Source organism: Scyliorhinus canicula, chromosome 9 (genome assembly GCF_902713615.1).
Source record: "Scyliorhinus canicula chromosome 9, sScyCan1.1, whole genome shotgun sequence".
NCBI lineage: Eukaryota > Metazoa > Chordata > Chondrichthyes > Carcharhiniformes > Scyliorhinidae > Scyliorhinus > Scyliorhinus canicula.
In genome coordinates this window covers 167,126,187-167,149,939 of record NC_052154.1, presented here as the reverse complement: position 1 = coordinate 167,149,939, position 23,753 = coordinate 167,126,187, and the positions used below count along the sequence as shown (strand labels likewise).

Below are 23,753 nucleotides of genomic sequence, written 5' to 3'. Positions count from 1 at the left end.
ATTGAATGGTCCAACCAATCGTCTTTCAAATACATTTTAAACATTATATTTTTGTGGGCCGGGAGCCCATTGAATGCCACCGTTCCTACGATTTACTTGTCCACCCTCTCTTTCCCAAATGGTGAACTACCTGAGAGCTCACTGGCTGCATGCAACAGAGGCGAGGGCACAAAATAGCTGGAGCCTCGTATATGGTATAAGCAGGTGGTTGTGTGTTGTGGTTATTATTTGTCTGATTCAAACTGATGATTACAGGACTCCGATAGATGGGGTGAAAGTTCCTTATGTGCGGTTAGAGCGATTGCCGATCTGTGCACCGTCAACCGGCCAGCTCCCTGTCTTCAAACTGCAGACAGATGTTGAAGAAGATGAAAGCAAACTCCTTTGCAACAACAGTCAGACCAAACATACTGCAACGAGGGTGAGCAGAAAAATATTTTGATTAAAAAAGATAGAATTGTATTTAGATTGTGCCCTTCATGATCCCTGGGTGCTCCAAAGCACTTAACAGCCAAGGAAATACTTTTTGAAGTGTGATCACTGTTGTAGTGTAGGTTACGTGCCAACCAATTTGCACACAACAAGCCCTCGTATGCAATAGTGTGATAATGACCAGAGAACCTGTTCTTGTGATGTTGATTGATAGATAAGGGGTTGGATTATGAGGAGAGGTTGAGTAGACTGGGACTGTACTCGTTGGAATTTAGAAGGATGAGGGGGGATCTTATAGAAACATTTAAAATTATGAAGGGAATAGATAGGATAGATGCGGGCAGGTTGTTTCCACTGGCGGGTGACAGCAGAACTAGGGGGCATAGCCTCAAAATAAGGGGAAGTAGATTTAGGACTGAGTTTAGGAGGAACTTCTTCACCCAAAGGGTTGTGAATCTATGGAATTCCTTGCCCAGTGAAGCAGTTGAGGCTCCTTCATTACATGTTTTTAAGGTAAAGATAGATAGTTTTTTGAAGAATAAAGGGATTAAGGGTTATGGTGTTCGGGCCGGAAAGTGGAGCTGAGTCCACAAAAGATCAGCCATGATCTAATTGAATGGCGGAGCAGGCTCGAGGGGCCAGATGGCCTACTCCTGCTCCTAGTTCTTATGTTCTTATAATATTGGTTAGCAAACCAGGGAAAGCTTCTCTGCTTCTTCAAAACAGGACGCAATCTTCCCAAAAGGAAACAAAGTCCCTGAGCGAGTGCGTTTAACTGCGTTTTTCCCAGCACTCGAGTGCTGAGAAACACGTGGCTGTTAAACACCACTCGTTTTGACTAAGGGGCCTAAATGGGGAACGTGCAGCCGAGGCTTCACATCGCCCCATTTTTTACAATGGGTAGCTCTGCTCACCGGAGCTGCCCATTGTAACGAGGCCCACAAATAAAATCACCCTCACCTCCCAGCTCGAACGCAACATAGGATGGTCCCTCGGCCCCCCCGCATCCTCTAACGCCCACGGTGAGCAACCCCGGCCCAATCTCACGCGTGCAAAAAAACGCCAATGTGGCAGTGCCAACTGGGCTCCTTGGCCAACCCAGGATGACACCCAGGTGGCACTACCAGGGTTCCAAGCTGGCACAGCCAGGGTAACCAGGTGGGATCACCAGTGCCAGGGCACCACCTTGCCCAAAAGGCATGCAGCTGGGAGCCTTCAATCCCCTTGGATTGTGGGGATCAGTGCTGAACAGTGCTCGCCAGAGCCTCAGGTACCTTGGAAATCTGCACATTGGAGTAAGACTTGCTGCCTCGTTCTAGTATGCAAATTTGAATCTCGCAAGGCGTGGCGAACCGGGTGTATCCCAGGAGCAAGGCCTCCCCGCTTTCACCGGCCACGCTGCGCCGCAGCAAGATGCTTTTCCGGCGCAGCATGGCCGGAAGATTGCACCCTTTATGCCCACCTCAAAGGGGCAGACAGGGCCTCATCTCATCTGAAAGATGGTGCCTATGGCAGTGCTCCTTAGTACTGCACTGGGGTATTAGCCTAAATTGTTGGGCTCAAGTCCTGGACTGGGATTGAACCCACAAACTTCTCACTCTGAGGCGAGAGGGCAACCAACTGAACCAAAGCTGGGCAAGAAAATAAAAATATATTGACATCGCCTTGCAAAAAAATAAACTCTTCAGTTTCAATAAGTTTGTCAGCCATTGATTACGTTTCTACAGATACACCCTCCACCCCCTCCAATTAAAAAGAACATGTGTTTCACACCTGTGGTGCGAAAATTGAACTTGTATCAACTACTCCATTTACCATATCATTTAAGTTTTATTATTTCCTTGCCAGTTGTCACTGTGGGTGCAATTATTTGGCCGCGTTGCGCTCGAGCGAGAGCACAACACGGCCGGAGAATCACGGGAGAGCCTTCTCGCTGGCTTCCCGGCAGCCTCCGCGCCGCGCAGGATACACCCAAGTCCCTCGAGGTGTCGAAGTCGGAACTCCACCCAAAAGGGGTGGGACCAAATAGTGCTCCTGGACATAGGTTTTAAACCTACTTAAGACCTTCCCACCCAGGATATACCGGCCTCCCCAGGGAGGCTGCAGCTGGGCGCGCTCAGTACTGGTCCACACAGACGTGGACCAGGTGGAACGGCACCCAGGGGGGTCTCCCGGGCCATTGGAGACCTCTGGGTGATCAGGGTCAGTGCAGGGAGGCCCCCTGGCCTTCCCCCTGGAAGGTGGGCACCTTGGCAATGCCCAGCTGGCATTTGGCACTGCCACTCTGGCACTGCCAAGCTGGCTGGAGTATTGTCTGGGGTGCCAGCGCAAGAGTGCCTGGGTGCCAAGGTGGCACTGCCAAAGGTCAGAGCCAAAGGGGGCCATGCTAATGAAAGGAATATGGGGGGAATGGTTGAAGGATGGGATGAGTGGTGCGCACTGCAGGTAGGTAGGGGCCTCCGGGAGGTTGGGGTGTGATGGGTGGGGGGTCCATAAGTGAGGGGGTGCTGTAAGGGGGATTGAGGGGCCTGAAGAGGGGAGGCCCCAGGAACTCCATAGCAGGGTAACATCACTTGGGGGGGTGTGGAGTAGTGCCCATGTGTGTGGGGGGTGACATTGCCCATGGGTGGGGATGTGGAGGACCCACAAGTTCACTTAGAGATCGGGCACCCTTTCAAAATGGTGGCTCAGTCTCTGAGTTCACTCCTCAGTGCTAAGTGTGGGTTAAACCGGTGAGAAACTCCTCGAGTCCAAAAAAGTGACTTAAATGTAATTGAATAGTGATGGGGAACTCACCGGGGCAAACTCTCTGAAAAATCCGCCACAAATTAACTTTTTTGGGACAACTGTGCCCTATGAATCTAATGATTAATGAATGGAGCGCTTGCTTTGGGGGATGCTACAGTTACTGCACAAGGGAGGGGAAAGTCACTTTTAAGTTTGGGCATGCTAGATGGTTCGAGTTGTTCTCATAATGGTAAGATGACCAGACCACTTCTTGGGGACTTGTGCTTCACCAGATCCACTTGCACAGTGGCATAAATCAGGGATGTGACAATTGTAACCCATTGTGACCTGAACCTGGCATTTGTGATCTCTTGCAATTCATCATTTGTTGCACTTCTTCAATCTTGTGGAAGGCAAACTAAGTTAATATTTAGTGCACAGTAAGAAGTCTTACAACACCAGGTTAAAGTCTAAAATGTTTGTTTCAAACACTAGCTTTCGGAGCACTGCTCCTTCCTCAGGTGAATGCAGCAGTGCTCCGAAAGCTAGTGTTTGAACCAAACATGTTGGACTTTAACCTGGTGTTGTAAGACTTATTACTGTGCTCACCCCAGTCCAACGCCGGCATCTCCACATCATAATATTTAATGTGACAACTTGATTTAACTCATTAAACTGTTTAATAAGAAACAATGACCATTGTCCGCATTGTGTGTTTTATTTTACATCACAATAGAAATTATGGAATGTTATAGTAACTCCCTTTCCTTAATTCATGATTAATATTAATTGTATTACTTTTCCTTTTAAAGAACATAACACTGGACAGCACACTCACGCCACCAAACTCGAACCCTCCTCCCCCGCAACAGCTGGATGACACAACAATTACTTCTGACCTTCATTACGATGTTGTAGCATCCCCATCTCCTTCGGATAATAAACCCTCTGAAAAATCTGATGGAGGAACATCTGCTCAGACAACCCCAATTGCAGCAGTTGCTACTGATGACAACGAGGATTACTGTGCAGTCTGTTTGAATGGCGGCGAGCTCTTGTGTTGTGATCGATGTCCAAAGGTTTTCCATCTTGGCTGCCATGTACCATCTCTGCTCAGCTTCCCAATGTAAATCTAGATTTTTGTTACTGCCATCGTTTTAATCTGTTATTTTCCGACACACATTTTATTGTGGGTTGAGATGAAGATTTTTCAGTTATTTTGGGCAAGGATCAAAAAGCACAGTAGGACATATACCTAACCATTTGATAAAATTACTTGGTACTATGATAACATGCATTCTAGATTGCTCAGGAGTATCAGAGTTGGACGGAAAGGGCTGTAGTTAATTTTGTGTTTAGACTTGCAATATACACATTCCAGGGTTAGTGTTAGAATACTGTTTCCCATCCCATAACTGCCAACTGAACCTGCCGTTAATGTTAAGAGAATCGTGAACAAGGACTCTGTCCCTTTGTGCTTCTGATCTAAGCATTTCCCCATTTAGAAAATAGTCTATGCCTAAATTCCTCCTTCCAGAGTGCATAACCTCACACTGTTCCACATTGTATTTCATTTGCCACTTCATTCCCCACTCTCCTAGCCTGTCCAAATCCTTCTGCAGCCTCCTAGCTTCCTCAATACCACCTGTCCCTCTACAAATCTTTGTATCATCTGCAAACTTAGCAATAGTTCCTTCAATTCCGTCTTCCAGGTCATTAATGTATATTGTGAAGGTTGTGGTGCCAGCACAGACCCCTGAGGCACGCCACTAGTCACCAGCTGCCACCCTGAAAAAGACCCGTTTAACCCTACTCTCTGCCTTCTGCCAGTCAGCCAATCCTCTATCCATGCCAGGATCTTACCCTTACCACAATGGGCTCTTAACTTATTTAACAATTTCCTGTGCTGCACCTTGTCAAAGGCCTTCTGGAAATCTAAATAAATCATGCCCACTGGTCTTCTTTTGTCTAATGTTATTGTTATCGCCTCAAAGAACTCTAACAGATTTGTCAGACATGACCTCCCTTTGACAAAGCCGTGCTGACTCAGTCCTATTTTACCATCCACTTCCAAGTACTCTGCCTTAGATGTGACAGGTGCTCATCCAGGTACTTTTTGAAGGATGTGAGGCAACCCACCACTATCACCCTCCTCGGCAGTGCATTCCAGACCATCACCACTTCTGGGATTTTTCCTCAAATCCCATCGTAAACCTCCTGGTCCACAGCTTGAACTTCTGTCCCTCATAACTTGGCCCTCGTATTGGCCCTGATGCATTTGAGATACAGCCTATCCAACTTGTCTCCCCTAAATTTCAATCCCAATGCCAAAGGAATCTATGTCTTCCCTCCTGCACTTTCTCTCCAGCCACACATTCATCTGCTCCGTCTTCCTATTTCTGTACTCACTATCTTGAAGCTATGGAGGTAATCCAGAAATTACTACCTTTTCAAATCCATCTTTTTAACCTCTTACCTAGCTTCTGAAACTCTGCCTGCAGGACCTTCTCCTCCTGTCTGTGTCATTGATACCAATGTGCACCATGACTTCTGGCTATTCTTCCTGTCAATGTTTTAGAGTTGCACCTCGATATCCTTGATCCTGGCATCAGGGAAGCAATGTAGCCTCCTGGAGTCACTGTTGAAATTGCTATTGTTGACAGCAACTATTGAATGAAATATCATTATTGCTTTCCTGATCCAATAGCAATACCACTACTCGACCGCCTTCCCTTTATGTTGTAAAATTGTTTAATTCAATGGTGTCTATGCTGAGAGACAAAAGAGATAAAATGATGAAAGTCGATACAATTTATTACAATTATTTTCTGAATGGTGCCAACCTTTTTCATAATGTCATGCTGCCGTTTACCAGTACAAAACAATGTACAACAAGAACAAAGTACTGTGATTAATTTAAAGATTATATTCTTTTCAGACGTTAAACGATCACTGTAACCAAGATGACATTGCATTGTTGTGTGCCTTTATATCTTCAGATCAGTGCAGCGAGATCTGTTCTTGCAGATGTTTGTATCTTTTCAGTTTACATTCGAGCTTTATTTTTTAAGGGGGGGGAAACATTTCTTCTGCAGAGCAGCTGTAGTGCCTCAGAGCCAGAAAACACATGGAAAAACTTCATTCTGTTATTGAAAGCTTTAAACGAGGTCAATAAGTTCCCTTGTGTTGGAAGCTTCTGCTGAAATTTAGCAATCTAACGGGCCTTCCCAACTCTCGACATAATAAAAAACAATAATATGCAGAAGTCGATGGCACAAAGAGAACAAATAGGTTAAAATTAGTACTGTGGGGTGTATGGACAGGTTTTCTTTCCCCTGAGGCCATAACACTAATGTAATCTGAGGACTTTTAGATGAGAAGATTTCTGCTGGTGGTTAATAGTGCCATCATAAAAATAGAGGAACTTTCCCCTATCTTTACTCTTCCATAAAAGTTCTGAAAATATTTTAAAAGAATGCATTAGTGATTCTACTAGAATTACAGATCAGAAAATTGGCCCACTTTTTAAGAACTGAATACAGAGAAACAAGTTCCCCCCGCCAATACACCTGAGAGCATTTTGTTTTATTGAAGAGGATTTTAAGATGCTGCTTAGCTTAATTTAAAAAAAATGTCCACAGGTATATTAGTTTATAAATACGTTTTTGCAAACAGTTTAAGAAGTAATACCAGGACCTACTTGTTAATGTTAATTATAATGGATTACAATTGATAGTTTTTCCCCTCTAGTTTTCTCCTTGAATTGAATTTGTGTTGGTATAGAATTGCAGTGGATATCAGCTTCCTTCAGCACCTCATTCAAATGGTTTACTTCTATGTGAGGTTGACAGTGAATGTGGGCATGTTATTCATCCATTAAGGCATTAGAGTCAAACCCAGTCTTGTGCACCTATCATCACCCCACCACCACACTTTCACACACATACTGTTGAATACCTAACAAACTTGATACCTAACCTCTCTAGCACTGTTGGTGCTTTACATAAGGTGACAAATTGAACCTCAGACCATACAGGATCGTCTAACCCAGTGCTTCTCAAAGTGTGGTACGCGTACCGGTGCCGGTACACGAGCCATCGTCTGCCGGTACTTGAAGTGTTTCCAGAAAAGAAAGAGACCGTAATCCTGGATTGGCTTGTTTCACTCACCGGTCCCTGGCACATTGCAAAAAAAAACTGCCGGTACGCCACATCAGATAGTTTGAGATGCACTGGTCTAACCAATTCTGTTTGATGCTGGGCCATAATAGAGATTCATTATAACTGATCTTTAAAAGTTCACTAATGATGAGACTTCTCTTTAAAATTTCAATCCAATTATTCACGTGTGTATTCAAAATGTCAATTTACAGGGGTGAGTGGTTGTGTACATTGTGTCGGGATATAGTGATGCCAGAAGTGGAATATGATTGTGAAAATACACGGCATATCAATGAAAACCGGGGCATACGAACATTACAAGGTCTCTCCATTAGTGATCAACGGGTGAGTAACAGCACTTCAATTCAGTACATAATGAAGCAGTATTTGAAAATGATGCATTTTGAGGTGCATTATCATTTGCTTGTCAGTGTAACTAATTTGATGCAAAGATTCTTAAACTGATCGGATACACTTGGAAATGTAATTTTTGTTAGTTAGTTATTTATAATCTCCAATTTAGTGCATTTCTAATAACTTGCTCTAAAGTGAATGTTTAGGGTGAAATATTAAAGATAAATATGTTGACTGATGTTTTTAAATAGAATGTAAAAATAGGGGTACTACTCAATCTGAAGCATACTAACTCTTCAACTACCTTGCTCTTTAATACATAGTATATTTAATATCTTGCCTGAATTTTCCAAATAAAATGGAGACTAGTAATATATAAAAGTATGTACATGTTAAATCAAAAAGCTGCTTTATTAACAGCAAAACTGTGTTGCCTGCAGAAATGTGAGAAGCTGGCATTGCACCTTCACTGCCATCCGCTAAGCCTGCCATTTCACGAGCCCGTCAGTCCACTGGTGAGCATAGCTTTCTGTCAGTTGCTGTTACATTTCATGTAGAAGAGTATGTGCAGTGTTTGTTGTGGGTTTCATGATATTATTAATAATTTGCATGCTGTATAGGCTATGGTTCTATAATTCTACAAAATATAATTAACTGGCTTTCTGCATTGAGGGCGATCACCAATATGGCTGCAGATAACTGCCTGGATTAAGCTTGTGCACAACTAATGAAACCTTTTTTTTATTCATTCTTTTTTTTTTTAAATAATTTTTATTGAAATTTTTTGAAAAATATATATCAACAAAACAATACAATAATAACAATAAACACCCCCGGCACCCGTAACAACGCATATAACAAACCCCCCCCCCCCCCCTCCCCCCCACAACCCCAATAAACATAAATTAACAATAAGCAAATTAACTTGAACACTATCCCCCTAAACCCCCCCCTTCCCCACCCTTCCCCCCCCCTTCCCCACCCTTCCCCCCCCTTCCCCACCCTTCCCCCCCCCTTCCCCCCTCCCCCCCGGGTTGCTGCTGACCTAGTACCTTATCGTTGAGCCAGAAAGTTGAGGAAAGGCTGCCACCTCCTAAAGAACCCTTGTACCGACCCCCTCAGGGCAAACTTGACCCTTTCCAAACTTAATGAATCCCGCCATGTCATTAATCCAGGTCTCCACACTCGGAGGTCTCGCATCTTTCCACTGCAGCAAGATCCTCCGCCGGGCTACTAGGGACGCAAAGGCCAAGTCATCGGCCTCTTTCACCTCCTGCACTCCCGGCTCCACCCCAACCCCAAATATCGCGAGTCCCCAACCTGGCTTGACCCTGGATCCCACCACCCTCGACACCGTCCCCGCCACCCCCTTCCAGAACTTCTCCAGTGCCGGGCATGCCCAGAACATATGGGCATGGTTCGCTGGACTCCCCGAACACCTGACGCACCTGTCTTCGCCCCCATAGAACCTACTCATCCTAGATCCGGACATGTGGGCCCGGTGCAGCACCTTGAACTAGATGAGACGAAGCCTCGCACATGAAGAGGAGGAGTTCACCCTCTCCAGGGCGTCCGCCCATGTCCCCTCCTCAATCTGCTCCCCCAGCTCCACCTCCCACTTAGCCTTCAGCTCCTCTACCGACGCCTCCCCCACCTCCTGCATTACCTGATAGATGTCAGACACCTTCCCATCCCCGACCCACACCCCCGAAAGCACCCTATCCCTTACTCCCCGCGGGGGCAGCAAAGGGAACCCCTCCACCTGTCGCCTAGCAAACGCCTTGACCTGAAGGTACCTGAATATATTCCCCGGGGGGAGCTCAAACTTCTCCTCCAGTTCCCCAAGGCTCGTGAACCTCCCGTCAATAAACAGGTCTCCCAACTTCCTAATGCCCGCCCTCTGCCACCCCAGGAACCCACCATCCATGTTCCCTGGGACAAACTGGTGGTTCCCCCGCAGCGGGGCCTCCACCGAGCCCCCCACTTCCCCCCTGTGTCGCCTCCACTGCCCCCAAATTTTGAGGGTGGCCGCCACCACCGGGCTTGTGGTGTACCTCGTTGGAGGGAGCGGCAACGGAGCCATTACCAGTGCCTTCAGGCTCGTGCCTCCGCAGGACGCCATCTCCATCCTTTTCCATGCTGCCCCCTCCCCCTCCATTACCCATTTGCGTACCATCGAGACATTAGCCACCAAATAGTACCCAGAGAGGTTGGACAGCGCCAGCCCCCCTCTATCCCTGCCCCGCTCCAAAAATAGCCTCCTTACCCTCGGAGTCCCATGCGCCCAAACAAATCCCAGAACGCTGCTGTTCACCCTCCGAAAAAAGGCCCTCGGAACGAAAATGGGCAGGCACTAAATCAAAACCCTCGGGAGCACCATCATTTTAACGGACTGTACTCCACCTGCCAACGGCAACATGTCCCACCTTTTAAATTTCTCCTCCATCTGCTCCACCAACCTAGTAAAATTGAGCTTGTGCAGAGTCCCCCAGCTCCTAGCCACCTGAACCCCCAGGTACCTAAAACTCCTCACTGCCCTCTTTAACGGGAGCCTACCAATCCCCTCCTCCTGATCTCCCGGGTGCACGACAAACAGCTCACTCTTGCCCAGGTTCAATTTATATCCCGAGAAACTCCCGAACTCAGCAAGAATCTCCATCACCTCCGGCATTCCCCCCCCCCACCGGGTCTGCTACATACAACAGCACGTCGTCCGCATACAGCGACACTCGGTGCTCCTCCCCCCCTCGCACCAAACCCCTCCACCTCCTCGACTCCCTGAGAGCCATGGCAAGAGGCTCTATTGCCAGCGCAACACCGCCTGAAGTACTCGGACCTCCTCCCATTTGTCGCTACACTCGCCATCGGGCCTCGTACAGCAACCTCACCCATTTAATAAACTCCACCCCAAACCTTTCCAACACCTCCCACAAGTACCCCCGCTCAACCCTGTCAAAGGCCTTCTCCGCATCCAATGCCACCACAATCTCTGCCTCTCCCTCTGCTGACGGCATCATTATCACATTTAGCAGCCTTCGCACGTTAGTGTTCAGCTGCCTCCCCTTCACAAAACACGTCTGATCTTCATGTATCACCCCCGGCACACAGTCCTCTATTCTAGTGGCCAAGATCTTCGCCAGCAACTTGGCGTCTACATTCAGCAGTGAAATCGGCCTGTGTGAACCGCACTGCACGGGGGTCCTTATCACGCTTCAGGATCAGGGAGATTAGTGCCCGAGACATCGTCGTGGGCAGAACACCCCCCTCCCATGCCTCGTTAAAGGTCCTGACCAACAGGGGGCCCAGCAGGTCCGCGTATTTCTTATAAAATTGAACCGGGAACCCATCCGGTCCCGGCGCCTTCCCCGACTGCATGTGGCCAATCCCACTGACCAGCTCCTCCAACTCGATCGGCGCTCCCAGTCCCTCCACCTGCTCCTCCTGCACCCTTGGAAATCGGAGCCTGTCCAAAAAATTCTCCATTCCCCCTCCCACCGCCGGCGGCTCCGACCGGTACAGTTCCCTATAGAAGTCCCTAAAGACCTCATTGACCTCTTCCCCCTGCCGCACCACATTCCCATCTCTATCCTTCACTCCACCAATCTCTCTAGCCGCGTCCCGCTTACGCAGCTGGTGCGCCAGCATCCTGCTCGCCTTCTCTCCATACTCATAGACTTCTCCCTGCGCCTTCCTCCACTGTGTCTCCGCCTTTCTGATGGTCAATAAATCAAACCTGGCCTGCAAGCTACGCCGTTCCCCCAGCAATCCCTCCTCCGGGGCCTCCGCATACCTCCTATCCACACTCAACAGCTCATCCACCAGTCTCTCCCTCTCCCTCCTCTCCCCCCTCTCCCTATGGGCTCAGATGGAGATCAGCTCCCCCCTAATCACTGCCTTCAGAGCCTCCCACACCATCCCCACCTGGACCTCCCCAGTATCATTGACCTCGAGGTCCTCTCGATACATCCCCGAACCCTCCTACGCACCTCCTCAGCCAACAACCCCACGTCCAGACGCCAAAGCGGGTGCTGGTCCCGCGCCTCCCCCATCTCCAGATCCACCCAATGCGGAGCATGGTGTGAAATCGCGACAGCCAAATATTCGGCCTCCTCCACCCTTGGGACCAGTCCCCTGCTCAGAACAAAGAAATCAATGCGGGAATAAACCCTGTGCACATGGGAGAAAAAGGAGTACTCCCGAGCCCTCGGCCTCCCGAACCTCCAGCGATCCACTCCTCCCATCTGGTCCATAAACCCCCTCAATACCTTGGCCGCTGCTGGCCTCCTGCCTGTCCTTGAACTAGAACGATCCAGTAGGGGATCCAGCACCGTATTGAAGTCTCCCCCCATGATCAAGCCCCCCACCTCCAGGCCAGGAATGCGGCCCAACATACGCCTCATAAAACCAGCATCGTCCCAATTTGGGGCGTACACATTAACCAACACCACCCTCTCCCCCTGCAGCTTACCGCTCACCATCACATATCTGCCGCCACTATCAGCCACAACCTCAGACGCCTCAAACGCCACCCTCTTCCCCACCAGGATCGCCACCCCGCCCGGTTCTTCGAGCTGAGGCCTGAGTGGAAAACCTGCCCCACCCACCCCTTCCTCAGACGGACCTGGTCCGCCACCTTCAGGTGGGTCTCCTGGAGCATGGCCACGTCCGCCTTCAGCCCCTTCAGATGCGAAAACACCCGGGCCCGCTTAACTGGCCCATTCAACCCCCTCACGTTCCACGTGATCAGCCGGATCAGGGGACACCCCGCCCCCCTCCCCCGTCGACTAGCCATAACCCATCGACTGCTCGCCCCTGGCCATCACCCATTCGGACCGTTTCCCACGGCGATAGAACCTCACCCCGACCCCCCCCGAACTCCTCCCTGGCCAATCCAGCAGCAACCCGGTATCTCCCCCCCCCTCCCCCCAGGCTAGGACCCCTCCTAGCCGCGACTCTCCCTCCACTGTACTCCCGTGAGCCAGCTGACTTCTGCTGACCCCGGCAGCTCCCGCTCTAACTCCGACCCCTCCCGATATGAGGTTCCCTCTCCTCCCCTGCATCAGCTCCTGGGCACCGCTTCAGCGAGGGAAACCCGGTCTAATAGCCACGCCCCTCGCCACCAGCTCCACCCCCTCGTCCCGCAGCCCCAGAGAAAACCAGAGAAAAGCCCGTGCTTTCACACTGCCCCACCCCACCAACACAGCTCCCAAACCGCAGTCCCAACCCAACCACCAACTCCATACAAACAAAGACACAGATCAACCACAAACCCCAGTACCCCCCTTAGAGCACGAAACCATAACCCACATCGTCCGAAAGCGAGAGAAAAAACAAACAGAATAACCCGCTACAGCATAAACAATGATACATGAATAGAATAGAAAAATTACCACAGCCCCCAATCTCTAGTTCAAGTCCAGCTTTTCAGCCTGCACAAAGACCCACGCTTCCTCCAGGGACTCAAAGTAGTGATGCCGGTCCTTGTAGGTGACCCACAGCGCGCAGGTGGCAACATGCCGAACTTCACCTGCTTTCCATGGAGCACCGCCTTCGTCCGGTTAAACCCGGCTCTCCGCTTGGCCACCTCCGCACTCCAGTCCTGGTAGATACGCACTACCGAATTCTCCCACTTACTGCTCCTCACCACCTTGGCCCATCGGAGAACACACTCCCGGTCGCTGAACCGATGGAACCGCACCAGCACAGCCCGCGGGGGTTCATTCGCCTTAGGCCGCCTGGCCAGCACGCTATGGGCCCCCTCCAGCTCCAGGGACAGATGGAAGGATCCTGCCCCCACCAGCGAGTTCAACATCACGGCCACATAGGCCGGCAGATCCGACCCCTCCTCGAGGCCCAGGATCCGCAGGTTCTTCCACCGTGACCGAAGCTCCATCTCCTCAAACCGATCTTGCCACTTTTTATGAAGTGCCTCGTGTATCTCCACCTTCCCCACGAGGGCCGAAACCTCCTCCTCGCGCTCAGAGGCCTGCTGCTGCAACTCGAGTATCGCTGCACCCTGGGTTGTCTGGGTCTCCAGCAGCTTACTCGTCGTCACCTTCAGGGATTCCAACAACTCCCCTTTCAGCTCCGTGAAATAGCGCAGGAGGGCCGCCTGCTGCTCCTCAGCCCACTGCCTCCACTCCTCAGGGGCTCCACCGGCCGACATTTTGTCCACCTTCCCCCGCTTTTCCAGGGGAGCTGCTGCCATTTTTCTCCTCGCCCCACTTCGAGTCCGAACCATAAATCCTGGGGGGTTTTGCTCCAGACGCCTTTATCCACCGGGAATCGTCGAATCAGCGCCGTTTGGGGCCCTTAAAAGAACCCACAAGTCTTTTTAAAGCAGGAGCTGCCGAACGTGCGGCTTAGCTCCGCATAGCCGCAACCGGAAGTCCTTTTTTTAATTCATTCACACGTTATGGGCTTCACTAGCTAAGCCACCATTCATTCCCCATCCCTAGTTGCCCTTAAAAAGTTGGTGGTCTTGACCCAATGCAGCCCCTGTCATTAGCTAGCCACATATTGGGCGCAATTCTCCCATCGGGAGACTAAGTCCCGACGCCGGAGTGAAAACCAGAATGTTTCACTCCGGCGTTGGAGCCCTCTCCCAGCCCCTCATTCTCCCGACCCCGGGAGGCTAGGAGCGGCGCCGCGTCATTTACGCGCGCCGGGCCTTGGTGCCGCAGAAAAGCGGCGCCGTGTAAATGACGCGGCCGGCACCGCGTAAATGACGTTGCATACGCAGTTGCCGTCCTCCCTGCGGCCGCCCCACAAGAAGATGTCGGATGGATCTTGCGGGGTGACGTAGGAAAGGAGGTCCTCCTTCAGAGAGGCCGATCGGTGGGCACCGATTGCGGGCCAGACCCCTTTTGAGGCCCCCCCCCCCCCCCCCCCCCCCCCCCGGTGCAAGAACCCCCCCCCATAGGCCGCCCGCGCTGTTCCCGCCGGCAGCGACCAGGTGTGGACTGCGCCGGCGGGAACCTGTCGTGTTTGGGCGGCCGCTCGGCCTATCCAGGCCGGAGAATCGCTGCTCGCCCATTACAAACGATGAGCGGTGATTCTCCCAGCGGCCAGCTGTGAATCTCGCCGTGCCGACTTCCGTATATGTGTGCAGCAAGTCAACTGTACATACGGCACTGACCCGGAATCAATTGGAGTTTGTGCAGTTGTGGATTAAATGACCAGTTCAAACTGCTTTGTTACTAATTAGTATACAAAGTTGTTAGAGCGTCAAGTTGAACGATGATGTTGTAACATAAGGAACTTCAGTGGCAATTTGTGCTTGGCAACATATAATGAAATAGGTGATCAGATAATCCATTTTAATGTTTGTTGAGCATCAAATGTTAGCCGGTACACACAATCTTCTACTTAAAATATTGTCATGAGATATTTTGCATCTAATTGAAAGAGTAAATGGTAGCTGCAGTTTAACGTTTTATCCAGAGAATGACATTCCTTCACAGTTGGTCTGAAATGTCAAACTAGATTGTTCTCGGGTCTTAAATCTTAAGTGGGGCTTGAACACTCAACCTCTGACTCAGAGGCCGTCTGTTGTGTTATTTAATTTGGAATAACACAAGCTGCCACTTGATGCAGTTTTGAGTAAAAGATGCTCCAGACTTTGAAGTGAGTTCAATGTGTTTTCGAACATAGAACAGTACAGCACAGAACAGGCCCTTCAGTCCTCGATGTTGTGCCGAGCTTTGTCCGAAACCAAGATCAAGCTATCCCACTCCGTCATTGTGGTGTACTCCATGTGCCTATCCAATAACTGCTTGAAAGTTCCCAAAGTGTCCGACTCCACTATCGCAGCAGGCAGTCCATTCCACACACTAACCATTCTCTGAGTAAAGAACCTATCTCGGACATCCCTCCTATATCTCCCACCCTGAACCTTATAGTTATGCCCCCTTGTAACAGCTACATCCACCCGAGGAAGTAGTCTCTGAATGTCCACTCTATCTATCCCCCTCATCATCTTATGAACCTCTATTAAGTCGCCTCTCATCCGCCTCCGCTCCAAAGAGAAAAGCCCTAGCTCCCTCAGTCTTTCCTCCTAAGACTTATCCTCCAAACTAGGCAGCATCCTGGTAAATCTCCTTTGCACCCTTTCCAATGCTTCCACATCCTTCCTATAGTGAGGTGACCAGAACTGCACACAATATTCCAAGTGTGGTCACACCAGGGTCATGTACAGTTGCAGCATAACCCCACTGCTCTTAAACTCAAGCCCCCTGTTAATAAACGCTACCACACTATAGGCTTTCTTCACAGCTCTATCCACTTGAGTGGCAATCTTCAGAGATCTGTGGACATGAACCCCAAGATCTCTCTGATTCTCCACATTCCTCAGAACCCTGCCATTGACCCTGTAATCCACATTCAAATTTTTCCTACCAAAATAATCACCTTGCACTTATCAAGGTTAAACTCCATCTGCCATTTTCCGGCCCAGCTCTGCATCCTATCAATCTCTCTTTGCAGCCTTCAACAGCCCTCCACCTCATCCACTACTCCACCAATCTTGGTGTCATCAGCAAATTTACTGACCCACCCTTCAGCCCCCTCCACCAAGTCATTGATAAAAATCATAAATAGCAGAGGACCCAGCACTGATCCCTGTGGTACACTGCTGGTAACTGGTCTCCAGTCTGAAAATTTTCCATCCACCACCACCCTCTGTCCTTTGTGTGATAGCCAGTTACTTATCCAATTGGCCAGATTTCCCTCTATCCCACACCTCCTTACTTTCTTCATGAGCCGACTATTGGGAACCTTATCAAACGCCTTACTAAAATCCATGTATACGACATCAACTGCTCTACCTTGATCTACACACTTAGTTACCTCCTCAAAGAATTCAATTAAATTTGTGAGGTAAGATTTACTCTTCACGAATCCGTGTTGACTATCCCGGATTAAGCTGCATCTTTCCAAATGGTCATAAATCGTAGCCTTCAGGACCTTTTCCATTAACTTCCCGACCACCGAAGTAAGACTAACCGGCTTATAATTACCAGGGTCATTCCTATTCCCTTTCTTGAACAGAGGAACAACATTCGCCACTCTCCAGTCCTCTGGCACTATCCCCGTGGACAGTGAGGACCCAAAGATCAAAGCCAAAGGCTCTGCAATCTAATCCCTTGCCTCAAAGAATCCTAGGATATATCCCATCCGGCCTAGGGAACTTGTCGATCCTAAGGTTTTTCAAAATTGCTAATACATCCTCCCTCAGAACATCTATCTCCTCCAGCCTAGCCACCTGCATCTCACACTCACCCTCAAAAACATGGCCCCTCTCCTTGGTGAACACTGAAGAAAAGTATTCATTCAATTCCTCTCCTATCTCTTCTGACTCCTTGCACAAGTTCCCACTACTGTCCTTGACCGGCCCTAACCTCACCTTGGTCATTCTTTTATTTCTCACATAAGAGTAAAACGCCTTGGGGTTTTCCTTGATCTGACCCGCCAAGGACTTCTCATGCCCCCTCCTAGCTCTCCTAAGCCCTTTTTTTTAGCTCATTCCTTGCTGCCTTGTAACCCTCAAGCAACCCAACTGAACCTTGTTTTCTCATCCTTACATACGCTTCCTTTTTCCTCTTGACAAGACATTCAACCTCTTTTGTGAACCATGGTTCCCTTACAGGGCCATTTCCTCCCTGCCTGACATTTTTGTCCCTGTCCCTATTAGCACAGTTCTCAATGAGATCGACTCTCTGCTAATCTAAATGTAGTAATTCAGTCTAATTGAACCAGCCTTGCTCTAAGCCACGTGCTAGGATGTGATGCTGAGGATACACCCTGTCTCACTCTGTAAATGTTGGTCTGTGGAAAGAGGCGGGGTTTGAGTGCCGCATCCCTTTTATAATGAGATACCACCCGAGTGTCCTAACTGCTCATTGGTCATGTCCTATTCTATGTGTTCATTAGCTGCATGTTTGCATATGATAACACCGTCATTGAGCCAAGGCTGAGGCAAACCTATTCAATTTAAAGTAGAACAAGGCAGCTAAACCTTAAAGTAGCAGCATGGGAAAGGACAGCATGGAAGATAAGAGGTTTTGAGTAAGCTTTCTGGTTGTGTGACAGCTTAAGGTGGCATGGATACAATACTGTATTCATTTGAGATTTAAAGAAAACTAATATAAACAGCTTGGATGTATATAAAAATAAAACATTACAGATGCTGGAAGGGGAAATGAATCCTGATTCTAACAAGTTAGAATTGTTAAATGACAAAGTGAAAACAAATTATGCACATCTTAAATGTTTACATTTTTTTGGTAATACATTTTCTTACGTTTCTCATTTTTGCTACTTTTATTAATGAGCATTTCCTTTTATTTAGGCACGTCACTACTACCAGATTATCAAAAGGCCAATGGATCTTTCTACGGTCAGGGCAAAACTACAAAAAAAGAGCCCCCTCCATTACTACACACCAGAAGAATTTATTTCTGACATTCACCTTATGCTTATGAATTGTGCAAAATTTAATTATGTGAGTAAGATTCACATATCAACTCTCTGATACTGTTGCTGCTAACCTTTTGAGGCCCTATCCTGGAATTCCCTACATTCAATATTTGCTTTCTTCTACAATCTGTAGTATTTTAAAGCTGTGTCATGACGTCACTTCACTTGTATGGCTTGACTTATCTGATTGTTTTTCCTCCTCTTTGTGGAAAAACTGCAATAGAGATCTTCTTGATCTTTCACCTGGGTGTCTCAGTTTAGATGGCGTGTTCACAGCGACCTGTTCTGTTTTGTTCTGTGTATGAAACATATTGTAAAATGACTTTGGTGATGCACCAAATTTAACATTTCTTGTCAAAAGAAAGTCATTGCTTTGTTTCCTGGAAGTACTGAGTAATGAATAATTGATAGCATTAGGCCATCATCATATTCACAAAGTCATACACTCTCTTACTCCAGACAGGCAGTCAATTTGACTTCATTTTATACAGTAATTTTTTTTCATAAAGTATGATTCTTGGCTTTCTTTCTCAGTTATATACATGACACTGGGGTCTTCCCAGGATACCATGATGATGAAGTTACTGTTTGATTTAGCTAGTTTGAGAACATACTGGTGGTATCAGTATGAATCCTTAGGAGCCTTAAAGGCCCAAAATTCAATCCGCAGTTAGCTAAGTCCCCTCAGCACGGAGGAGCAAGAAATTGGTGTGACTTCCCCTACAACATCAACCTGGATAGAATTTCACAGCATTGATGACATTTTGTCTACCTCTTTTAACCTACTTAATGGGTAATTTTTTTTTTAAATAGCAGAATTTGAAATTAGTCCAAAATTCTGAGTCTAATAAACGAGATTTTGAATATTAACAGAGGGGAGGTTATGTTGCATTTCTGTGTGTATGTAAATCAGTTAAGTCTGGGATTTATCCATTTAATGTGCAATGTTTTTTTATAGCCAGATTCAGAGGTGGCCCAAGCTGGGAGAAGCTTGGAAGCATGCTTTGATGAAAATCTAAAAGAAATTTATCCTGACAAGAGCTTGGCAGGAACAGCCCAAGAAGATTCTGACTATGAAGAGATTGATAATGAAAGTGGCACGGTTACTATCAATGGATTTACTTGGCCAACAGAAGAAAAGGAGCATGTAAAGCCAAAGAGAAGACGCAGGCATGGTGGAAGCCACAGCCATAAGGACAATAGACTGTAAAAGGTGTTCCTGACCGAATGTATAAATATTGTGAAATGTTGATTGATTCTTGTTTTTTTTTCCATTTCAGCAAGTAAATTGCTCTTTCTTTTATTATTTTAAGTTTTCTATTATAATTTTAGACCTCTCAGGAATGTGGATATCAGCTTCCCTGAAGTAAAACATTAAATGACAGACTTTTCTTTTCATAGTTTGTTATAAAGTGATTACACTGGATGAAATTGAATGTGGTGAATTATAGACCCACCTTTTGTGTGAAAGATTTGTACATCTTGCCTAAGTTTGTGTCACCACTGAGCAAGAGAAGAGATATGAATAGCATTATTGGTGATATTCTCTGCAAGTTATGGGGCATTACTCCAGTTAGCTTAGCTGGTTAGCTTCAGATATATTTGTGGAATAAAGACCGTGAAATGATCTGCTCAAGCTTCTTGTTCTGGCGTAATTGAAAGCCTGTGCAATGAGAATTACATTCAGGATTGAATTTCCATTAGGGTTTTCCAATTCGCCACTTGTACATGGCAGAAGATTTGAATAGACCCTCCTTTTAAAAATAAATATTGTAAATGGTGAACCCTTGCAGAAATGTCACCCTCAGTCAGACCCTCAGCCAGTAGAATGTGAACTTTTTAAATTAAATATTTAACTTACAATATTCCTATCAGGATATTTTTTGGATTGTATGTTGTCCTGTAGTAAGTTCTTTGAGGAATATCAATTTGTCTTATTTTTCAGTATTAATTGTTGCAAATTAGAACAAGACCTGTTGCCTCCCTAAATGCAGTGGTGATTGAATCACTATTGGTATATTTTGGGATGGACTTTATTTTTCTATTAACTGTTGAAGAGAAGCTACTGTTTATTCAATTTGTTGTTAATCTGCAGAGATTTTGATTGTAAAGCTTTTAGGAATTTTATTAGTTCACAAATGCTCAAACTGTCATCCACAGAATTGCTATCAGCAGAGTACTGCCAATAGTGTGTTATACAACCTTTTTGAATTTTTATGTATTTATTTGAAAAGGAAAAGGCTGGTGAGGGGGTGAGAAAAACTCAGAGGAGAACCTCTTTGTGCAGGCGACAACGTGATTAGGTTATCGTCATGATTGTTGATCTCTGGTCTAAGCGAGCGTTTTGACTTGTTACATTATCTTTTTAGCTGAGGGGCTATGCTGGCAGTTTAACACGAGTAACCTGCAGAGTGAGATGAAGGGTACCAGCATGATAGCATAAGGCCAGTCCTTTAAAATAAAGGCTGCTTTAGTCTTGGGTTAATTGTTGTGGAGAATAAAATAACATGTCCAACATAGTGCCATTATTTGAATGTGAGACTTTCATTTAGGTTGCTGTTAAAGTAATGGAAGAAAAATTGTAAAATAAATACCGGAACAGTACTTATTCTACAAATATTGAATAGAAATGTCTTCATCGGCATTGCTGTTAATGTTGAGTGCCCGTCTTTCACTGGAAATCAAACATTTAACCATTGTACTTGACAAATGCATAAATTGTCAACAAGTTATAGTGAAATTGTAAAAGTACTGTTCTCAATCCATTCTTATTACTACTGTAATAAAACCTGTTAACATAGCTGAATAAAGTTTTAAAACTCACCATTATTTTCAACGTGTCCATTTTGAAATTTATTAGAAAATACAAAGGCTGAGAAATTCAGCAATATCTTATTTCAAACATTCGGACAGCATGGGGCCCTGTGGAGGAGAGGTGAGATTCCTCTAACCTCCATTGTTGTGCAGCTGACACAGTGCAATAGGCTGCCAGTGATAACCAAAGGATGTCAGGCAGCTTAAGTCATAGGCTGGGATAGGGAGATCAGGGATTGGGACTGATGGGTGAGGATTGGAGATGGATGCAATGGTGATGGGAGGCTAGATGGGGAAGGTTGGGAGTAGCATTTAGTTTCTTTCAATGTAAACTTCACTCATTATACCTATTGGCTCAGCTAGTACAGCCAAAGGGTAGTCGAGGTGCAGAAACTTCACACTGATCTCTTGAGTTAGACAAGCGCAGTTAAAATGAGAGCAATGCTCTTATCTGCCTTGAGAAAAGGTCATCCTAATCAGGGTTCCTGATCCTCACCATTTATCCAGTGATGGAGGTGTATGTATGTGAATTTGAGTTGAAAACTGGATTGGCTCGGCTGGGATCTATCATAGTTGAATGGATTATTTGGCACCTTACAGCTAAATTGAGCCATGTAGCCCTGATTGCTTAGGTGCTACACAATCACAAAAGGATTGAAAGTGGAGTTAGGCATACTTGTGCACACTTCCAAGGAGAAGTGGGCATTGGACACCATCTTAGTAAAGGACAAACAAAATACACTTTGCCCAAATCAAAGTAGGCATTAGTCTATTTGCAAATAATGGACATAATATCCGATTCTGGAACTTGCTGCAACTTTAGTTGGTTCTAAGATTGTCCACATCAATATGGATTGTCGTTGGAAAATACAATGGCATTTAAGTAAAAGTTGAAAAGGGCAAGCATTTGTCATAATCACTGAAGTGTTGGCTAGTGTAGACTTGAGATATGAACAGACACTTCCAACACTGATGAAGGTTCAACTCAATTTTATTAACTAACTTCTAACTAACTAACACACGATGACTGTGGGTCTAAATGATGCTAACTTAAACGAAAGACCTAAGCCTTGTCCGAACCAGTTGATTCTCTCAGCATGTGGTGTAAGTCTGCTGGGCTGAATGAGTTCTTGTTACACTGAGAAGCAGCACCCAGAATGAGTGGAAACCGTGGTGCCCTCTGCCTTTATAGTGTGTGTATTCTAACTGGTGATTGGCTGCGGTGTTTGTACATGTTGATTAGTCCCTGTGTGTGTCCATCAGTGTGTGTCTGCACCATGATATACTGGTGTATATTGTGACATCCCCCTTTTATAAAAATGTTGATATAGGCATGTGATAATAAATAGTGTGGGTGTGTGAAGAATGTACCTAGCTACGTGTGAGGTGCGAAGACATATGTACAAATCTATGTACAGGAAACAAGACTATGTACACAGGAAGGTGCCTGGTGCAGATGACCAACAGGAACTGGAACAACCAACGAATCTATTTACAAATCACTGGAGAACGAATGCAACAAGGAATGAAAAAAAAAAATTTCAGGAAGTCCATGTGTACAGAGTTCATAAGTTCAGTCTCTGAGGTGGGCGGCGAACTGTGGTTGACCGTAAGGGTGGCACACCACTCATCATCCTGTTTGACGCTGTGGATGTGGACAGGTTTGGTGCCACGCTTGGGGGACATTCTGTTTGCAGTGATGATGCCAACTTGGAATGGGACCTGTGGGTCATCGCAGGCACAGTCGGAAGCAAGGTCTGGAGTAGGTTCATTGATGGCAGGCTGGATAGCCCTGACGTCTCTGTGGGGCTGGGTGGACCTCCTAAAAACAGCAGGCAGGGAAGATCTGCACATTGTAGCGTAGTGGCCTCGTTTGCCACGCTGCAGGCAGCATCGGGACTTCACGGGACATTGCCGCTTTAAGTGGGTGGAGCCGCAGTTGCCGCACGCCTGAGCGTCGGGACGTTCGTCGTGCGGCCGCGCATGCGCGGGGCGATCCAGCGAGGTGCGCACCTGCGGGAAGCGGTCCATGACGTCACCACGCTCGGGTGTGAGCGTGGGACTCCGCGAAAAGCGCGCGAAATGGCCGCCATCGTTCAGATCCAGAGCCTGAAAAGATTTAATCATTTGGACCCGTTCTGCCTCGTAAGGGGCTTGCCGTGCCGTTTCAGCAGCCTGGGTGCAGGAGTAGCGCATGGGGGCATGTTCATGAAGCACACAGGTCTCAATGGCTGTGGAGAGAGTGAGCTGCTTTACTTTTAGTAGCTGCTGGTGCAGGGGCTCAGATTGAACACCAAAAACAATCTGGTCACGGAGCATGGAGTCAGAGGTGGACCCATAGTTGCAGGACTGCGCAAGGACGTGGAGGTGGGTAATAAAGGACTGGAAAGGCTCAACCTTACCCTGAATTCGCTGCTGAAATATGTATCTCTCGAAGCTCTCGTTAACCTCGACCTCGCAGTGGCTGTCGAACTTTAGAATGAAGTCTTGAACTTCGATTTGTCCTCCCCCTCAGCGAAGGTGAGCAAGTTGAAGGTGTGCAGAGCGTGGTCCCCGGCTGTGGAGAGGAAGAGAGCAATCTTCCGTGCGTCCGAGGCAGCTTCCAGGTCCATGGCCTCGAGGTACAGCTCCGAAGGCTGTTTGAAAAGTTTTCAGTTCGAGCCCAGATTCCCGGCAATGCGGAGAGGCGGCGGCGAGCGAACAGGAGTCCATTCTGCAGGATGGTGCAAGACTGGTGGAAGGCAGATCACTGAAAGGTAGGTCTCGGAAGTGCTAGCATCCCTCAACTTC

The 23,753-nt window shown here is 47.2% G+C and overlaps 1 protein-coding gene across 7 annotated transcripts in view; it reads left to right on the top strand.

The window, feature by feature from the left end:
- Positions 1-20,978, top strand: part of trim66 (tripartite motif containing 66) — a 407,144-nt gene extending 386,166 nt beyond the window's left edge. For all 7 annotated transcript variants that reach the window (XM_038808134.1, XM_038808133.1, XM_038808136.1 and 4 more), the window contains 6 exons: positions 256-421; positions 3,972-4,285; positions 7,532-7,664; positions 8,114-8,188; positions 18,022-18,174; positions 19,108-20,978. In XM_038808134.1, the coding sequence (XP_038664062.1) occupies positions 256-421; positions 3,972-4,285; positions 7,532-7,664; positions 8,114-8,188; positions 18,022-18,174; positions 19,108-19,359 (1,093 nt within the window). In that variant the 3' untranslated portion in view covers positions 19,360-20,978. The remainder of the gene's footprint in view (positions 1-255; positions 422-3,971; positions 4,286-7,531; positions 7,665-8,113; positions 8,189-18,021; positions 18,175-19,107) is intronic.
- The last annotated feature ends 2,775 nt before the right edge of the window (positions 20,979-23,753 follow it).